This window comes from Buteo buteo, chromosome 3, assembly GCF_964188355.1.
Source record: "Buteo buteo chromosome 3, bButBut1.hap1.1, whole genome shotgun sequence".
Lineage (NCBI taxonomy): Eukaryota > Metazoa > Chordata > Aves > Accipitriformes > Accipitridae > Buteo > Buteo buteo.
The window spans coordinates 10706568-10724318 of NC_134173.1; the positions used below are offsets into that span (position 1 = coordinate 10706568).

General features: G+C 43.0%; 1 protein-coding gene across 1 annotated transcript in view; it reads right to left on the bottom strand.

Moving 5' to 3' along the window:
- Positions 1–17751, bottom strand: part of PARD6G (par-6 family cell polarity regulator gamma) — a 67754-nt gene that overhangs the window by 36445 nt on the left and 13558 nt on the right. The window contains exon 2 of the mRNA XM_075022844.1: positions 17367–17589. Within this exon, the coding sequence (XP_074878945.1) occupies positions 17367–17589 (223 nt within the window). The remainder of the gene's footprint in view (positions 1–17366; positions 17590–17751) is intronic.

Here is a 17751-nt window from a genome sequence, read left to right on the forward strand (position 1 = left end):
TCAACCACAGGCTCTAGAAGCAAGGGCTTTGCAAACAAAAACACCCAGCATTGCCAGAGCTAAATAAAGCAGCTGAAGTTTACCTAACTAGGAGTATGTTACTATAACATACTTTCTCGGGAATCACTGTTTCATTCTTTGAAGCTATGAGCAGCACCATGCACTGCAGTGCTGCCTCCCCAGCCTGGATGAAGGATATATCCTCTGCTATTTTAATTTTCTACTCCTTGAGTTTTTCCTTGAAAGTCTCCACCCCCAACACTGCATTCCCATCTATCCACCCCCAAGCACTTGGACTAAATTAAGCCAAAAATCAAAGCCAGCTGATTATTTATTAAACAAACAGGATACATTTTGTCTTTGGTAGAATGGAGTACTCCTGGTAGCTGTAGACTTTAAACTTTACTTTGGGGGGGCAGGGGAAAGGAAGGAAGCAGTGGTTCACTTTAGCAGTGCATACTGAGAAGTCGTTATTTTACTTAAAAGCCATCTGCCTATAAAATGAAACTGTACAGACACATAAGACTTAACAAGCTATAAACAAGCATCAATAGCAACACTCATATTTCAGTGATAATAGCTGGCTTTGATCACATTTCTTTAAACTACCCTCCTCTTCAAACCATTTTCAACTCTCTCAGCTCCTGTCAAGCCCATCTCCCACATCTGCCAATTAAAGGAAGAAGAAGAAATTGGAATTAATGGGGGTGCAGGGAGGGAGCTAGTGTGCTTTGTTTCCCTGCCAAAAGCTTTACCAGGATGCAGAGAGGTCCCTAACAAACAGGGGCCAGCAACACGTGCAAATGAAAAAAAGCCACAGTTATGTACCCGGAAAGGCATTCCTAAATTTTTCCAGAGAAGTTCTGAATACTTTGTTTCCTGTGAGAAAATGAGCATTTGACTAGAGATCTCCTAATCAGGAAACAGACAGGTCAGGTATTTCTAGAATGCTAATGAATGTACAGAACAGAGCAGGGATTATCTGCTGCCTGCCTCAGCTGACACCAGGGACTCTCAGCATCTGAACTCCCTCCTGCTTTTATTCAAGTCACAGTTTGCAGACAGATCTTTTGCATGAAAAAAAAAACAATACACAAAGACAGTTCCCAAACGGACACAGAGCACTACATGTGGAGCTACAGGAAGACAGAGCTTAGAAGCCACTTGCATCAGGGATTGTTTTCTTCTTCTGGTTGGGGAAAAAAGAGAAAACATATCCAAGACAAGAATGTGCAATAAAATCAGATTAAGGAATGTTAGTCACTCCTGGCTTCCCCTCAAAACAGAAGTCAAAGACTTTCCGCCATTCATTCACAAGATGTCTAAACAGTGAGTCTTGCTAAAGAATAAGAAAAAAAGAGAAAAGTGAAAGGAGGTAAAGAAGGTTGCTCTTCTCAACCTAGTAATAAGCTCCCAAAAGTGCTTTCCCTTCATCCATGTGCTAAAAGCCAAAGCAATCCCTGCAGCATCAGCAGGCGCTGTGGTCAGGGCTGGGTCCCAGCCAGCCAAGAGTGCAAATACAGTATTAAATGCATTCATACTTTCCCACTGAGACAAAGCCTGAAAAGCCTAACCACTGCTCCATCCTCTGTGCTGCCTCTTCCCAGTTAAGCCTCCTGATATTGCTCCTAAATAAAAATGTCCCTGACTGCTTCCATCCATGTTTATACAAGGAAGAGGCTGAGGGTCATGGGCTGGAACAGCTGCAAAGAGCAGGCACATTGCAGCAAACGTGTCCACTCTTCTTTGGATTTGGCTTAGGTACTCAGTGGCTTTGCTGTTGCGATTTGGCATCCATTTGCACAAACACCAGTGCGGTTCTTGGAGAAAGGAGGATTGTAATTGAAACCACCAAAAATAACCATTGGCATACGACACTTGTTATTTAGCACAGACCCCCTTCAGCAGTTTTCATGGTCATGATTCAGCAGACACGGTGGCAACACTCCAAAATAAGGTCTCTTTCTCCTTTTTCTGCTAAAGGACCACAAAGCTGCACAGAGCAGCCCAGGAGAGGACCTCATTCCCCAAGCTTAACCAATTTACCACCACGCTGCATCCCGACCACAAGAGAAAATACAGACTAATACAGTTGCAGACAGAGCATTGTGCTAAGCCTTCACAAAGCCTCTCCCAGGGAGCCCTTTCTCCACAAGCAAAATGGACCTGGGCTGCCATTCCCAGCAGCTGATGAGTCAAGTAACTTCGTTATGAAATGCTTGCTTAAGACCAGAGTTGTTATTTAAGGAGCCGGTATCTCACCTGCCTCACAAAGATAATAGAGGTGCACGAGACAACACACCCAGAACATAGCTCCTCTTTCAACCTACAGAAGTGATATGCTCTGAAGCAGCTTTTCTTTGGCTGTTTTAAATGTGTCACGCTAGCACAGGAGTTGTTTACCCAACTTCTGCTGAGAGAATAAAGCTGGACATATAACACCTCCCAGCAGTTGCAGAAGCTAGTGAATGTACAAAAAAAGCTGTTAGTTTTGTTAGGTTGGGGGGCGGGGGTGTTAAATAAATGAAGATAATGTAAAATCAAAATTCTTCATCTCAAAGAGGGCCTGGCTGAAAAAGTTACAGAATGGCTACACAAGGTGACATTTCTCTCCAGTTTTTGCGACACAGAGAGCAGCAGGGAGTAATATATGCCCTAGACTTCTTGTAAATATATCTCAATAAAAAAATGGTTGTAAGCCACACAGTTTCAAAACACCCCAAATAAACCCCCTTCCTATAAATTTGTGCTTGAACTTTAGGCACAAGGTACCGTATTTAGCATTTCCAGAGGGATGCACACAGAGATAACCACAAGGAAGATGGCCATGCTCACAGACTTCCTTTTAAACACCTTCTTTTGCTCTGAAAACAGACAAGCACACTATGTCTGAAGGGAAGATATTTACCAGCTCCCAATTTACACATCCATTGGGCAAGTGACCTACCACAGACATGAGGATTTTTGTCTTGCAATGGTCATGTCAGATCCTCTGAGCTGTCAGACACAACCGCCTTCACGTACGAGGACTCAGAATCTTCTAAACCAATTTGGAGGAACAATTCTGCTCCTTGGGGTCTTTGTAGGGTTTGAACTGAACCTGGCAGCTTAGGCTTTGAATCTCATCCTCCTCCAAAGGTTTTTGGCTGTTGCCTATTCAGACTGTTACTGGTCGTTGCCCCCTTGGCAGGGCTAGGAATCAGAGTAGAAATAATAAGCAGCAGAGTGTAGCAGCTGTACCATGCTGGTACATGGAGAGACAGAGAGAGAAAATGACAGACAGGAAACAACTTCTAAAAAAAATGGTGGAACTGTGCATTTGACAGGTTTTTTTAATCAAAGTAAACCACTCAGAAATGTATACATGTGTTCTGAGCAGATTAGTCATCATAACTATTTTAAAGCCATTAGCTGGCAACTGTTTCCCAGCTGATGTAGATTCCCAGTTGAAGGTGCACTAGACAACACATCCGAACTCTTCAGGTTTTTTTCCTCATTTTATCCTTAAAAATATCTAAGTGGCATGGGATCCAATTAAAAACACTTGATGATTTTTTTTTTTCCAATCAAGAAAAGCTTATTAGGCCAGTGCAAAAGCTGTTCACACAGCTCTTAGTGGGATGGTAAAAAGTTAGGCATATGACTTGCCCATCACAAAAGAAAAAAAAAAAAGAAAAAATGAAAGCTTAACCACCTTTGGCTGTTGGGAAAGGAGAATTCTGGAAGTTGCAAAAGCTCACGTTTTATCATGGAAATGATTACATTATTCAGGAGTAGTTAGTGGCAGTGACTGTGCCACCACCCTGGCAGACACACCACTTGTGTGAACTAGCAGCTTGGTAATCATCAGCCTCCCACCCTTTTGAACGGTTTTCAAAAGAAACACCATTCTGAACAGTGAAAAGAAAAGCTCCCCATAGAAACACTACAATTGAAGCAAATTCAGGGGCTGTATTTCAGTAGCTCTCTTCTTCCACACCTTACAGCAGAACTTGTTTTATTTTACTGACATCCAAGCTGCCAAGAACTGATGTTGAGATTTAGATAAACGTATCAAGTATAGACAAATATTACATGCAACCACTCTGTTTCTTCCAAGTGCCAATGTTCTCAGTGCCATTGACACATATAAAAAGCTTGAACCATATTCTGTACTTTACTACCTGAATTCAACATCCAGCCTCCTTGTGATGTTCTCCCTGGTAAGGTGTCTCCAAAAGCCATTCTAGCCAAATAGTGAGATACCAGCTCCTTAGGCCTCTCAAACTGGTGTGCAGAACAGCTACTGTTTCTGCTCATGCATCTTCAAGCCAGCTGGTTGCAAACACTAAGTGCTAGAAAGAAATAGTTAAGCTGATGATTTGTTTTAAAAATGATTTAAGTTTTAACTACATAAAAAAAGTCTTGAGGCAAAAGATCTAGGAAGCGAGGTTTTGCAGACTGAGTAACCGAAGTCCTTACTGGGTTCCTTTTCAAAACCAGTGAGATTTTGCCATTTTTTGCAGTTCTTTCCCCATCTTTCCCATAGAAATTTATAACTTTCTGGGCATTCTCTCTTCCTCTGCTTTTTGAATTGTACTAAAACCTACTGTTTGTGGGTAGGTAGATGCTGGAAGAAACCTCAGTGATCTGAAGACTGCAATCTCAAAACCAGTAGACCCCCTCCTGCAAGCTAACAAAGCAGCCAAGTGCACAGCTGCAAGTTATGTGCAACGTGAGCCCAAAGAGACCCAGACTGCATCTGCACAGGGACAAGGCTTCCCCTTCGATCCTGAACTCTGCCTGAGTGCTCTGCACCAAAGACATCGCTTCTGGTATTCATGCATTGGATCATCTCGCAAAGCCCAACTGCATGCACTGTAGCCAACCACCACATTCAAGAGGAGAGGGATTCATTCACTGCATCGAATAACAAGCACTCCTGATTTATTTTAGGCTGCAGGAAAGCTAAAAACAAGCAAATCTTATGTTTTCCTTGAAACAGTACAAACACTAACAGCCAGGAACCATGTCTCAGCAAGACAGCAGGAACCAAACCTGAGTAACAGACCCCACAACTGCATGGCACACAGCGTGAACATGCTCTGCTCTGTAAGCCAGACCGGTTCACGTGAGCTGACACAGCCCCATCATGGAAGAGGGGTGCGAGGCTATGCCAAAGCCTTTGTGCACCTTACAGACACGGGACTGTAGCAAGCTGCCTTTACAAACCTTCAGACCTCAGCACAACCCCAAAAATACATCTAGCAGCATTCCCTCCACAGTGATCCCTCCTCAGCAGGGATGCAACTTCTTGTTATTTCTATGTGCAAGCAGCTATCCAGCAATACATATTGCCGACACTGACATGCCTTGTAGTGCCAGGAGGTCTTTAAGGTAGGGAGACGTGGTTTGCTGGAATTGCTCTGTCCATGCCAGTGGCAAGAGAGTCACCATGGAAGTGTACCATTCAGCAAGCGCTAGCAATCAACCTAGCTCACCAGGTTTATACTAGCAGGGAAACAATTTCCTCTCATGGCTGCTGCTGATGCACATACAGAAGTATCTTCTTCACACTTCTCTCTTTCAGCTCTCCTGGGACATCCACATGGAACCACTCTGAGACAGAGGCAATAACATTTCTGACAACAAATGGAGCTGGTGACTCCGATTTTCCAAGTTAAGCACAACACACCCATAAACCAGACCATCAAGACTCAAGAGCATACTACCCACACGCTGCATGACACCCGTCAGGGTAGAAAGGCACCCGCACCACACTGTGCAGCTCCAGTTCTTCCTCGTGATGCAATATGGCTCTGGGAACTCAGGATGCAACTGGTGAGAGGAAGGGTGTGGGACATAGCCACCACTTACCAACTGAACTGGGACCAGCTGAGGTACAGTGCTGAAAAAAAGGAAAAACACTGAGGGAAATACTGCTGTTGTCTAGCCTTTGTCCAGGCATCCAGAGGCAGGACAAGTTAGTTACAGAGATGCTCTCCACATGGTCTGGGGTTCCACACTGGTAAAGCCCACTGTAAGACAGGGCTTTGTGCATATCTCCAACAACACCCTTCCTCTTGTTTGCCACCACTATGCACTTTCCCAGAGCTGATGCAGATGACACGTACCCTTGCTGAGGGTCATCTGAGCAGAGGAAGCCAAGTTTGTTGTGGCAAGCTGTTTCCTGTGATCTGCAACCCATCAGCTGGCTCCTGCGGCCAGCTGCTTCTGGGAATGTTTCAGGGAGGGAAGATGGGTTTTGAGGTACTGCCAAGCCACTTTGCCCACAGCAGCACATGTTAAATCACAATGGATATCCAGTTCGCAGCTTCTCCCAGAGCTCCCCCTCTCCTGTCCATCCCCTCTGGATGACATGGAGTGTCTGAGATGAGCTTAAATACGTCCCCTTACCCCAGAGTTCCATGCAGTGCTTGTCCAGCAGAAATCGGTGTACAGCAACGAACCACCTCTAACACAAGCTGGATGACAACCCACAGGTACCATACTTCTTCATTCCACTGTACGCCCCCTGTAAGGTGACTGGGAAACTGTGCGTTGTGGCAGGGGGAGGTGTGCTATGGTATGGTAGCCGAACAGAGCAAGGAAAGAGAAATTAAATCCCGCTTAAAGTGAAATACAGCACAGGCCAGTGTTCTTCTAGGGTCAGGCTGGGACCCTCAGGGCAGCCTACAGACAGGTATTCAATTCCTCTCTTTCAATGCAAGAAATGTTAATGCACCAAACTCTACACTGTGACAAGAGCTGCCAGGTAATGCTGTCACACGGTCTCTGAGGTCAGCCAAAAAACAGGGAAGGGGAAATTCCGCAATACTCTCACCAGCACCTTTGCATCCACAAGCAAAAGGCAAGAGACCTGAGCAGAAGACTGAAGTTAAACAAAAAAGTTTCCTGTTTTTCATCGTTATCCTAGTCACGGCCCAGTGCAAGCACAGATACCTTGAAGAGGTCAGAAAGGCACCAGCCACACAATTACTGAAATCAACTAAAACAAAAAAGAATGTGATGTGCCTCTGGGCTTGGCTTATTTACACAAGAAGAGGTGTTAGCCAGATCTAGTGAAAATCATGACCAGAATTAGCATTTTCAGTCACCCTTGCAAATGTTAAGCTCACTAGCAAATGAGCAGCAGAACTGTTTGGACTCAATTATTGTCTGTCCAGGGGAAACCCTTCGGATACAACCTTTCAGGTACAAGAAGCTGATAAATGGAGACATCATGTGGTAACCCATATGGAAAAGTAACTCCCCCATGAAAGAACCTAACGGATGAAGAAGCGACTTTGCAACCATAGCACTGTAGGACCCAAGTTCAGTTTAACACTGGAAACAAGGATCTCGCATTCTGTGAAAGCTACAGATAAAACCCACCATGAAGAGGTCAGCTGTAGCTTTAAAGACAATTCAGGCTTAAGGAGAGATCCTGTACCAGGGCTTGATGCTTCAATGTTAAGTTGCTCCCTGTATGCTACCCTCACCTCTCTCTAATACTACTCAGGTAGAAGTTTTAAAAGCAACAAGTACGTTGCACAAGTGCCCAGTGCACTTTTAAGTGACTGAGGAGTAATGCAGGCACAGCAGATATTGTCACTCCTCCTGCTATTGATACTCTCTGTCTCAGCTAAGAATTGGTCTAAAACAAAAATTTTAAAATGTCTCGTTGCATACTGTACTCCAAGTGTGCTATACTTTTATTTTTCCCCCTCTACAAAGGATAAGGCATGGTAGAATTATGCAGCTTCAAGGAATGCAAGCTTAGGGAACTCATTTTTTCTTGTTGCTAGCCACAAAGACACTACCCCTGGACTGATTTATGGGCTTTATTACAAAGCATTCATTCATTCAGATTCTTGCAGTTTGGGGGGAATTCTCTCTGAAACTTCATGGTTTTCAGGTTAACACAATGTGTTTTTTCCTTCCCTTTACTCATGCCAGCTGCATTTAAAACTAGACCTTAGTAAGTACACAAAAGAGAAAATGTAAAGATTACATTATTTTGTAAACAAAATTACTAAAACTACCAAATTGCTTGGCAGAATGAAAACGAAGCAGCAATAAAGCAGGCTAATAAAGCGGACAAACCAGTTGCCATCGCTGTCCAACCTGAGGTTGTAACTGGCAGATCTTCTCTTATCACACCTCAGTGGCATTCAGGGATGAGGAAAACAGCTTTAGGCCTTTTCAAATCCTCAGCTAGTACCTCAGCTTTAAAGGAAACAGTAGTGTTCACCTACTGTGGCTGAAGAGGCAGAAACGCCGTCTCGGAACTCGCTGCTACCAGTGGCTGGGTAGCCTTGCAGTGCCCTCGCTGTGCAAAGAGAGTGCTTTCCACCAAGTCTGCTGGATTGCAGCTCTCCAACTTCCATGGACACCAGGCATGACAATTTCTTATTCATACACAAATTCAAATTAAATAAAAGTTCTCCTTCAGAATTTCACAATGTTTATTTTTTTTAAAATTCATCTCCTCTACTATTTCTAATGCAAAGGGATAATCAGAGAAGGAAACGACTTGGTCTAAGACCCATGGTAACAGGTAGTTTTTCCTCACTAATTGCTATTTCCATACCTGCTCTGCCACTGCCGCTCCACCCCACTGATGCCAGTGTTCTCCAAGCCTTCTGCTAGCACTTGGAGTAAAACAGGCACCAGCACCTGCACGCTTTTACCCAACACACGCTCTCCTGCCTGGTGAGCGACAGCCTTGGAGAGCAATTAAAAAGCTAAGACAAGGACTAGAAAGCTGAGAGCTGAAAGAAGAAAAAGCAATAAATGGGAGGAAGAAGCTGAACAAGAAAATTGAGGGGGGGGAAGGACGAGTGGTGTAGAAGCTGTTCATAAGGAAGTTTTTAGAGGTTACTTAATGTCAGCATACGGCAGGGGACTGAAGAGCAAGAACAACAGTGAAGTTTTCTAGGTTAATAGTTTCCTTAATATTCCCACAGGATTCTTTGCTACTCTAAACATAGCACGGAGGAAAAAATAAGATTCGAGTAGATCATCATCAGGGGCAGGTTCAAGAAAGAGTTCTTTCAACCTCCCCCAAACCGCTTTCTCTCTTGAAGTTGAAAAATATCCAGAGTCCTTACACAGTATTAACGCTGACACTCACATTTAAATTCGGAGTGTGCAATCCCAACAACACAGGCAGTCTGAAGACAAAAGAGGAGCTTTCAGTCACTTTAAAAAAAATGTTTTGAGTTAATTTTTCAATGCCTGCTACAAACACCTATCAGAAACATCCCTCACTGCATGCTTGCTTTCAGTGCAAGAGTGTACCAATTAAGTTATCATAAGCCCTTTAGTGCACTTAAGAAGTTTAGCGTACTTCAGAAATTTAGCAGAAAGCCTATTCCTGAAAGCCTGACTTTTGAGTTAATGTTTGTATTTGCATTGTACTCTTCCTCACTACCTGAAAGCTACTTTAAATTTGTGAGGTCTCTTCAGGTAAAATCCGGTGTCAAAGAAGAGACTGTCAAGTGCATTTCATTATTATCTGCACATTGTACTTGTTTCCATCACTTACAGAAGGGAAATGACAACTAGGCACAACAGGAAAAAACCTGAGCCATGAGCAGGAAACAGAATCTCTTGTTTTGACTACTAAGGTAAGGAAAGATAAATAGTGGAAAATTCCCCTCACAGGGACCTTTAACAGAGGTGGATCATTTGACAGGTCTTCCTCTCCACTGTTTTTATACAGTCAAGCCACCTGTTAGAGCAGCTTCACAATCTTAAATAAAAAGGGTCAGACCAAGGAAGAAAACAGTTTCACTTTAGAGTGTCTTTGAGTAGACATAATTGAGGGGTTCTTCTATTTTGCTTTAAGTACTGTCAGAGCAGCAATCTGCAACTGTAAGACAACAAACAGGAGTTTGGAGGGACAGAGAAGAGTGTTTATTTGCTTGTTCTTATGTGGGTTACCAGCTAAAGCTAAGCATGGAGTTGAGTAGAGGTTCCTGTTAAAGGCTGCATGAGTTCCCACTGTAAAAAAGTTTCTTCAGTCTAAATTCAGAAGAAGGTGTGGTGCTGCTACCAGATTGATGCAATTTTTGAGAAGCATCAACTGTGAAAGTCTATTTTTATTATTAATATATTTGGTTATGTGTATTTATTACTAAGTTATTAAACTGTGAAACTGAAACCAAATTCCATGTAGCTTTAACAGAAATGCAACAAACATTTGCTGCCAGTGACAGAACAGCAGCAGTATTTTTGCCAGGCTTCTGTTCCATGTTTACTGTACACTGCAACTACTAATATTTATGCAGCACATATTTCTGCAACAGTTCCCACTATCAGTTATCAACCGACTCTACAAAGCCTATCTGTAGGCTATGCTATTTCCACACGCTTTCCCCTCCTTTCACTGAAAATTTTGGCTTACTTTCATTGCAACCAGAACAGCTGGTGACTGGTGATGAAGATAAAATATCCTCATATTCTAAAAATGGAGTTTTCAAGGAGAAGGAGAGAAGCAGCCTCATGCTGGCTCTGCTCAGCCACCAGGTATCAGTAATCACACCAGCAACAAAATCCAAGGCTGTTTTGTGTTTGTGTCTGACAAGCCAGATAAAACATAATGTTTTTAAAGATGCTTAATAAAGTAGTTGAAAGATAATGATTACCCAGTCTCATCATTTGCACATGAAAGGCGGAGCCAAGAAGTTACAGTAATTTGTTGCCAGACTTCACTGGAACAAACAGCTGCATTTTACTTATCTTCAGATATCAAAGGACTTGAGTGGGACAAAGATTACTTAGCTTGTCAAGTATTCAAAGACCCTTCCAGCTCAAAACCAGAGATGTTTCTCAGAAAAGTCATGAAAGGATTTAATTTAAGCCTAGCAGCAATTCCTATTATACTAGCACGAAATCCACCACCAACCTCTAATCTTGTCAAAGCTAAGACAAGATGCTTTCCCTCCTTCCCAAATACAGAGGTGTTGCACATTTCCAAAGGCTACAAGCACACAAGTTCTTCCTCCCAGGAAGCAGAGGCTTCATGGCACTGTTAAGGTGCTTTAAATCTTCTGTGGTCCTGCCCACCCCATGCTAGCTCCTCACTCAAACAACTGGTTTTCTGCTAAAGAGCTGGCTCAGAGAGCTTAGCCACTGGGTCACACCCGTGCCAGGGCAGAGGAGACAGGGTAGCAGCCCTGGGACAGTCTGACCAACACGCATCCTCCAGCGTGCCAAAGAGCTACACCGAGTGTCAGAAGAGTTTCTTCTCCCTGCTCCCTGCCTCCTCTTATACAGGAGCAGATAAACTGAGGACCTCAAGTCACCTTCTCTGCACCCTTAACCTTATTTCATTCCCTCAGACTCACGTAAGACTACCGTGAAAATCTGCACAGCTCAACCAAGAGCAAGACCAGCAGCAGTTCAGTATTTTCCCTCAACGCATGCTGCAACCTGCTTTATTATTTAATATATCAGATGCCTTTAACAAGAGCAGTAAAATCACATTGTTCTTATTCAGAAATACAACATTTTGAGAAGGTGAAGTCAATGTGCTGTAAAACAGGAAGATCACTTAAGAACCAAGAAGATGACGTGAAAGACTTCAACTCAAACTTTTCCAACTGTACCCACTCTAGACGGCCAAGCAGAGAGTTAAATGTTTTAGGTAGCTGGAAATAGGTTTCGTTCCAGTTGCTGCCTCAAAGCCAGTTTTTGTGTTTAACATATGTGGTTAGACAGCCAACCACCATTCCTGGGGATTATCTGCTTAGAGTATGAAAGACAATAAAACAACCCACCATCAGTTTTTCAGTCAGACCTGGGCATGATTCCCATTAGCACATTTTTATTTTAAAACTGAATGTGATTGCTCTGATTTTATAATACAAGAAAGCTAAGTGCAGATGTTGGTACTTCAAGCAGATCAGAACTTTGCCAGGTAAATAACAAATTGCAGAGTTATGAACTGCTTCTGAACATACAGAAATATGTTCCATGGCACAGCAGTTTAAATACGTTAGTCACTGCATGCAGTTGAAGAAAGCCAGCATCTTCCAATCTTTACTTTAACGTAAATTAAAACAAGTCAAATCCAAAACCCAACCAGGTAAAAGCACATTTTTCCCCTGCTGATTTTGGATCAAGCTTTAAGTGAGAACTGATGGTAGAGAGCAACTCTAACCACTCAAGGAGAAAAGCAACGACTGGTGTTCGGTACTGGTTTACTGTTACACTAATGGACCTTTAAAATATAACTACAAAAGGAAAGACACTTACAGCAAGTTTCTGAAGATGGTACTTAATGGCTTTTTACACACTATCAGTTTTCCAGACTGCAAAATGCAAGACAATACACATGTCAGAAGACATCAGCCTTCTCCAACTTCAGGCCACCTCAGCTCATTTGTGGCATTTACTAAATTATTATGTAAAGCCCTGCTCCAGTCAGCTGTAGAGAGTGTTTTAGGGTTATTTGCTGTTAGAATGCTGTTCAGCTTCTTCAGGTTTTTTTGCCTTTTATGTTCCTGCAAGAAGTGTGATATTTGACAAAGATACACCAAAATACAGATCCAGCATCTGACACTCCATCACTTCATCCATCTCCTACTTGTAGGATGCTTACCACTTAAACCTTTAGAAAGCTTTAAAATTAATTTTATTGATGGAAAGATTGTGAATTTGATCTAGAATCTGCTTTAGGATTGACAAAGTGCCCCCACATTCATTAATTCACTGTTATTTTTATGGAAGTTGCAATATGGAAGAGCAATAGTAATATACCTGCTGATTCACAGCAACAGCAGCTGTACTCAAACAATAGCCACATGCACCATCACAGTCTCTACTGACACTCTATGTCTTGTCAAGACTGCCTGAATATTTAAGTAAGTTTGTTATTTCTCTAAACCCTAACTCCTTCAAGTTTTCCTTGAGAATTCTTCTGCTGAGGGATATGTTTTCAGCAACACTACAGATGTATAGGAACAAAGCCACTTGCTGAAACTCAGGCCAAGCAAGCAGAGGTCCAAAACCTCAAATCACCATCAGGACACACCTCCAGTTGCGATGGGGACAAAATAAAAAGGCTTCTCAGAAGAAGCGTTCATTTGACCTCAGATCAAGATGAGGCCTGACAGGCTGCTCACCACCTCTCTCATCTCCTTTGCTACTTGAGCTACAGCAGATTTTCTGTTACTGCCCATGCAAACTCTATAAACCCTGAAGAGCCGTAGGAACTGAGGGTCTGGTCAGCAGCAGCCTCCACCAATTCTCCCAGAATCAGAATCATTAGTCTGAATTTACAGTGGTGTGCTCAGTTAGAATTAGAGCCAAATATCACTCCATTCAGTATGCTTGCTGTACTTCAGCATCTTGGTCCTGATCTACCTCTTTTCCTTGGAAAAAAAAGTGCTGCACAGGGTACTTACAGTGTGATCAGCATGTTCATTTTGCAACACTGCCCTGAGTTTCTGGACTTCCTAGGTTAAACACAGCATAGTAGGTAATCCAAGCAAAAGAGGAGAAATATTGAAATCTCTGTTACCTGGTAGACGTCCACTTACATCCTTATATCCCACTCGCAAAGTTCAAGGAGTCATTTCAGCAGGTTTACAGTAAAGCAGTCATTATAATTCTGCTGTTTACTCCATTCTATTTAAGAGTCTCGAGCACAGCCTAGTTTGACACATACTCTGCCTCTGGGAGACAGGCATTAAAGCAAGATTTGATAATAATATCATTCCATTTAATCATACAAGGAAAAACGTAATGCATTCACAGTATGCAATACTAACTCCTTTCAGTTTTCCTGTTCTTTGTTTCTGCTTGAACTCATAGCTCACACTCAAATATTTTTGCAGTATTAAAGAGACTGTCTCAAGTGCTGTCGTTTAAATCAGACACAGAACAAAGTCTTGAAAAAATGATGACCAACTGCATCATTGGATAAGCTCTTCCTTCATGCAGGTCTTGGCTAGAGTACAAGAGTTCAGTTATTATGGAGCAAGTCAAACACATCCATAATTCCTTGCATTGTTCTAAGGCCTTTGGGACATCCGTCCCTTTCCCAGCGGCAGGCACCTCCCATAAAGAGTTCTGGATACGTCCAATATCAGTTACAGCCAAGTGAATAAATTGTTGGGCTCAAAGTATCAGCTGATATAAAACACTACTGTGCTAATGAAGTCAAAAGAGTCACATCAGTTTACAACACAGGACGTGACCCATGCTTGCAGCCTGGGAAAGCAAGTCAAAGGAAAACTGCCTTTTCTTTTTATGGCCTGGTTCTCAATTAGGATTTTTGCCTGCACCATAATTTGCTACTGGAGGAAGAAAAAAAACAGAAGAAAAGAGAACCTTGTACTTTCAGCAGATAGATCGCTATGAGCTATAAAAACTTGCCATAGCTGAGTTTACTCAAATATAACCTGCAAACGTCCCAGAGCCTTCAAGACCCACAAAACTATGAACAGTGATTGTTGCAAGCACACTGGGAATGGCAATTCAGGTCCTTAGTAAAAAGGCTGGCTAATAAGCCCTGACATCCCCTGCCTGCGGAGGGAACAGCTACTCTGATCCTGAAAAATTTGGGGCTCAGGAGACTTGAACAAAAAGGAGGAAGTGGAGTAAAACAGTAAACCAGCCATCCCATACCTGGACATCAACCTGGCATGTAAGAGTCCAAGCAGCGTGCACATGGCTTGCCTCTGGGGACAAGTGAGGGAAGTGCTTTTGAATTGAAAAAGTGCAAGACTAAGCTCAAATGAAAAACAACTAGACAAACAAAAATCAAAATAGCAAATTGTTGCTTGATTATTGTGCAAAGAGTAAGTTACCTATTTTGCCACTGTGGGAACAAAGAGTTAAGCTGTTTTAACATGACTGTATAATTCACTTGACAAGAGAAAGGATAACCCAGCTATAAACTGGGAAAACAGACAAGATGACTAATCATGCAGTTGATAAACAGTTTGCTCTGCTAGAAAAAGACCTGAACTTCAACTATTAAGTCCTTCCATGCCTGCATACTTCCAACCCAGTTCTCTCAAACCCTCCCTACTCTACAACACTGCGAGAACAACCTTTGGCAGCCACCTCCCAGGACTTCTCCCACTGAAGAGCAGTGATCCCTGATCCAACAGGCTAGAGAGCCCATACTCTGCAGTCTTCTTCAAAGTCACAGAGGAGGACTGCCCTCATACTTTACTAGCATCCCTGTCAGCTTAATTTCCTGCCTCTGAAGTCAGAGTTTAGGGTGTGAGCTGAAGCACTGCAGGCACACCACGTTCTCCTGGATGGCACAATGATTTCTTGGTGCTAGTCACCTTGTTCTTTAGTGCACGTCTCCAACAGAAGGACCAGCACTGCTCCATCACCCCAGTCTGAAGACAGGGAAAACAGCGGGTGAGCAAAGGAAGAAGAGACAAACAAGATTTCAGTAACTCCTGTTATTGTTGAAGGGAACAATTTCTAAAGGCTTTTTCTCAGAAAAGGAAATGGACATGATTGTTTTGGAGCATCCACAAGTATGAATCTCAAATGTTAACCTCAGGAGTCCTTTATTAAAGGTGCCATTAATCAAAGGGACGAGCCAGAATTTACTGTTCCCTTCAGCTTTATAGAGGGAGCATGGAAGAATGTGTGTTGGGAAAGCTTCCAGGCTTTGCCACACATGAGGAGGCATGGGCCTGTCTTCCCTCCTGTATGAGCTTCCTTACTTGTCAGCGTGATTCTTTCCACTGAGCAACAGGTAAAAGAAAAGCTTTTTAAAAAAGGAAATACTGCACTTTTCCATTAAGGTTACAAGTTATAAACCTCCCCAACTAGCACACTTCTCCCACCGGAGAAGAGGAGTGAGCATTTTTTCCACATGTAGTCAACAGTTTTCTCTCATTTGCCTACTTCTGCAACCAGCATTTCGGTGGCAACCCCCCTCCCAATGCAGAGTTAGGGATACTCGGTGGGTTCAGCAGTCTGCCCAGGCAGAGCAAGGACAGCTGCATTTTGAACAGGATTGATCCAGAGACATGAATAAACTCGAACTGATGCAGGCATGACAAAGTCATGCAAGTGATTTCTCATGATCTGACCCACCATGAACATTCACAAGCCCTAACATGCATTGCAGGAAGGAGACTTAATAGGGCTTGTCATCCACCTTCGCATTTTCTGCACAAGAAGGGAGAGCTAGCAACACAAGTCCTCTCCCACAGACATTTCCACTCATCTGACAGACACACAAACAGACCAAACTGCTCTAGGCCCTCTCCTCCATTGCCTCCTTGAGCACTTATTCCCATCTAAAAGAAGGTGGCAAACAACATGCTCTGAATGGGCAGGGCCACACAGTCCTGGATGTCTGACAACACCGAATCAAACCACATGCTATATACCAGTTCATACCAATGAGCAGACTGGAGCCTTCTGCTAAATCCTTATCAGTACAAACGCCCACACAGCAGGGAGTCCAGGCCAAAAAAGCTACATGACTGCTCGAAGTCTCAGATCAAGTCTTCATTTCTGACTCTGCTACTGACAAGATTTTAATTCCAAAAGCCCTGTGCTATAAATCACTACATGACTGAAAAAACTGTGGAGGTAGTGTTAACACAGTGTTAGGTCCCCCTGGGATTTAAGGAGCTCTGTGGGGAAGACACCTTGTTATAAAAACCAATCCTCATCTGAAGCAACTGCCAAACATGGTCTTTAAGGAGAAGTTTCAGATATCTGCAATAAAAGAGTGACAAGAACAACACACAAACACTTAAATCTGATGTCATCTTGACATTTGGGCAATTCTGCCCAAGGTTTGCTTGATGATTCAAAATGGGAAGATTCAACACTCCTTAGCGTAAGGACAGAGGGGACAATCATCATTTGTCTGTCTGCCAGGTCAACATAATCAAGCAAGACCTCATTTGTGACAGAATTATTTTTTTTTTAGTAGCTACATATCTGTGTGCATTCATACACTATACAGGCATGAATCATTTGGGTATGACACTGACTATCAAGATGGATAGATAAGATTTTTAAATGTAAAGTAGTAGTACTAGGATCCCCTCCCTCCTCACAGCTTCCTCAAAGAAGCAGAGTGGTACAGTTGGCGTGCTCAAGTGATGACACAGTACCAGCAGCCCAAGATATGCTCCCCTTGGAAAAGGGGCTCATGGTGATTCTCAGCACATTATCCTTCAAACACCTTACAGGCAGCAATGCAGTCCCTCTACCTGCCCTGAACTCATGCCATTCCTGCAAACTGTAATGAAGGGCCTGAGAGGAAGAGTAAGAGGGCTCCTAGGTCCCTCTTACATCATTTCAGCCTTTAAATGGGGGCCACAAATCCACTCGTCACCTTGCCCCAGCACATTTCAAGGCACTGAAATGAAACCGCATCTTACCTTGTCTTTGTATAAAAACCCTGAGCAGTGGATGAGCACTTGAAACAGCCTTGAAGAAGTTGTCATCGTTATTAATAGGGAGAAGGTCTCCATGCACATCAGCATATCCGATCATCACTTCCAGGTTGGCTATGTGATGAATGTGAAGAATCAGTTTGTAGAAGTCTTCAAACTTTCCTGGCTTGTAGCGATCCAGGGAGAACCTTCTGAACTCTGCCCCAAACTGCAAGAGAAAACAAACAGAGAGCATCTGCTGTCAAACGTCACCACAACCCAATGCTCTAGCTTGGTATTTGAACATGGTGTACATCACCTCGCTCTTTTATGATGAATACAGTCACATATTGGTGCTTTCAAGTCTACAAATGGCCTTTTAGGTCCTCAC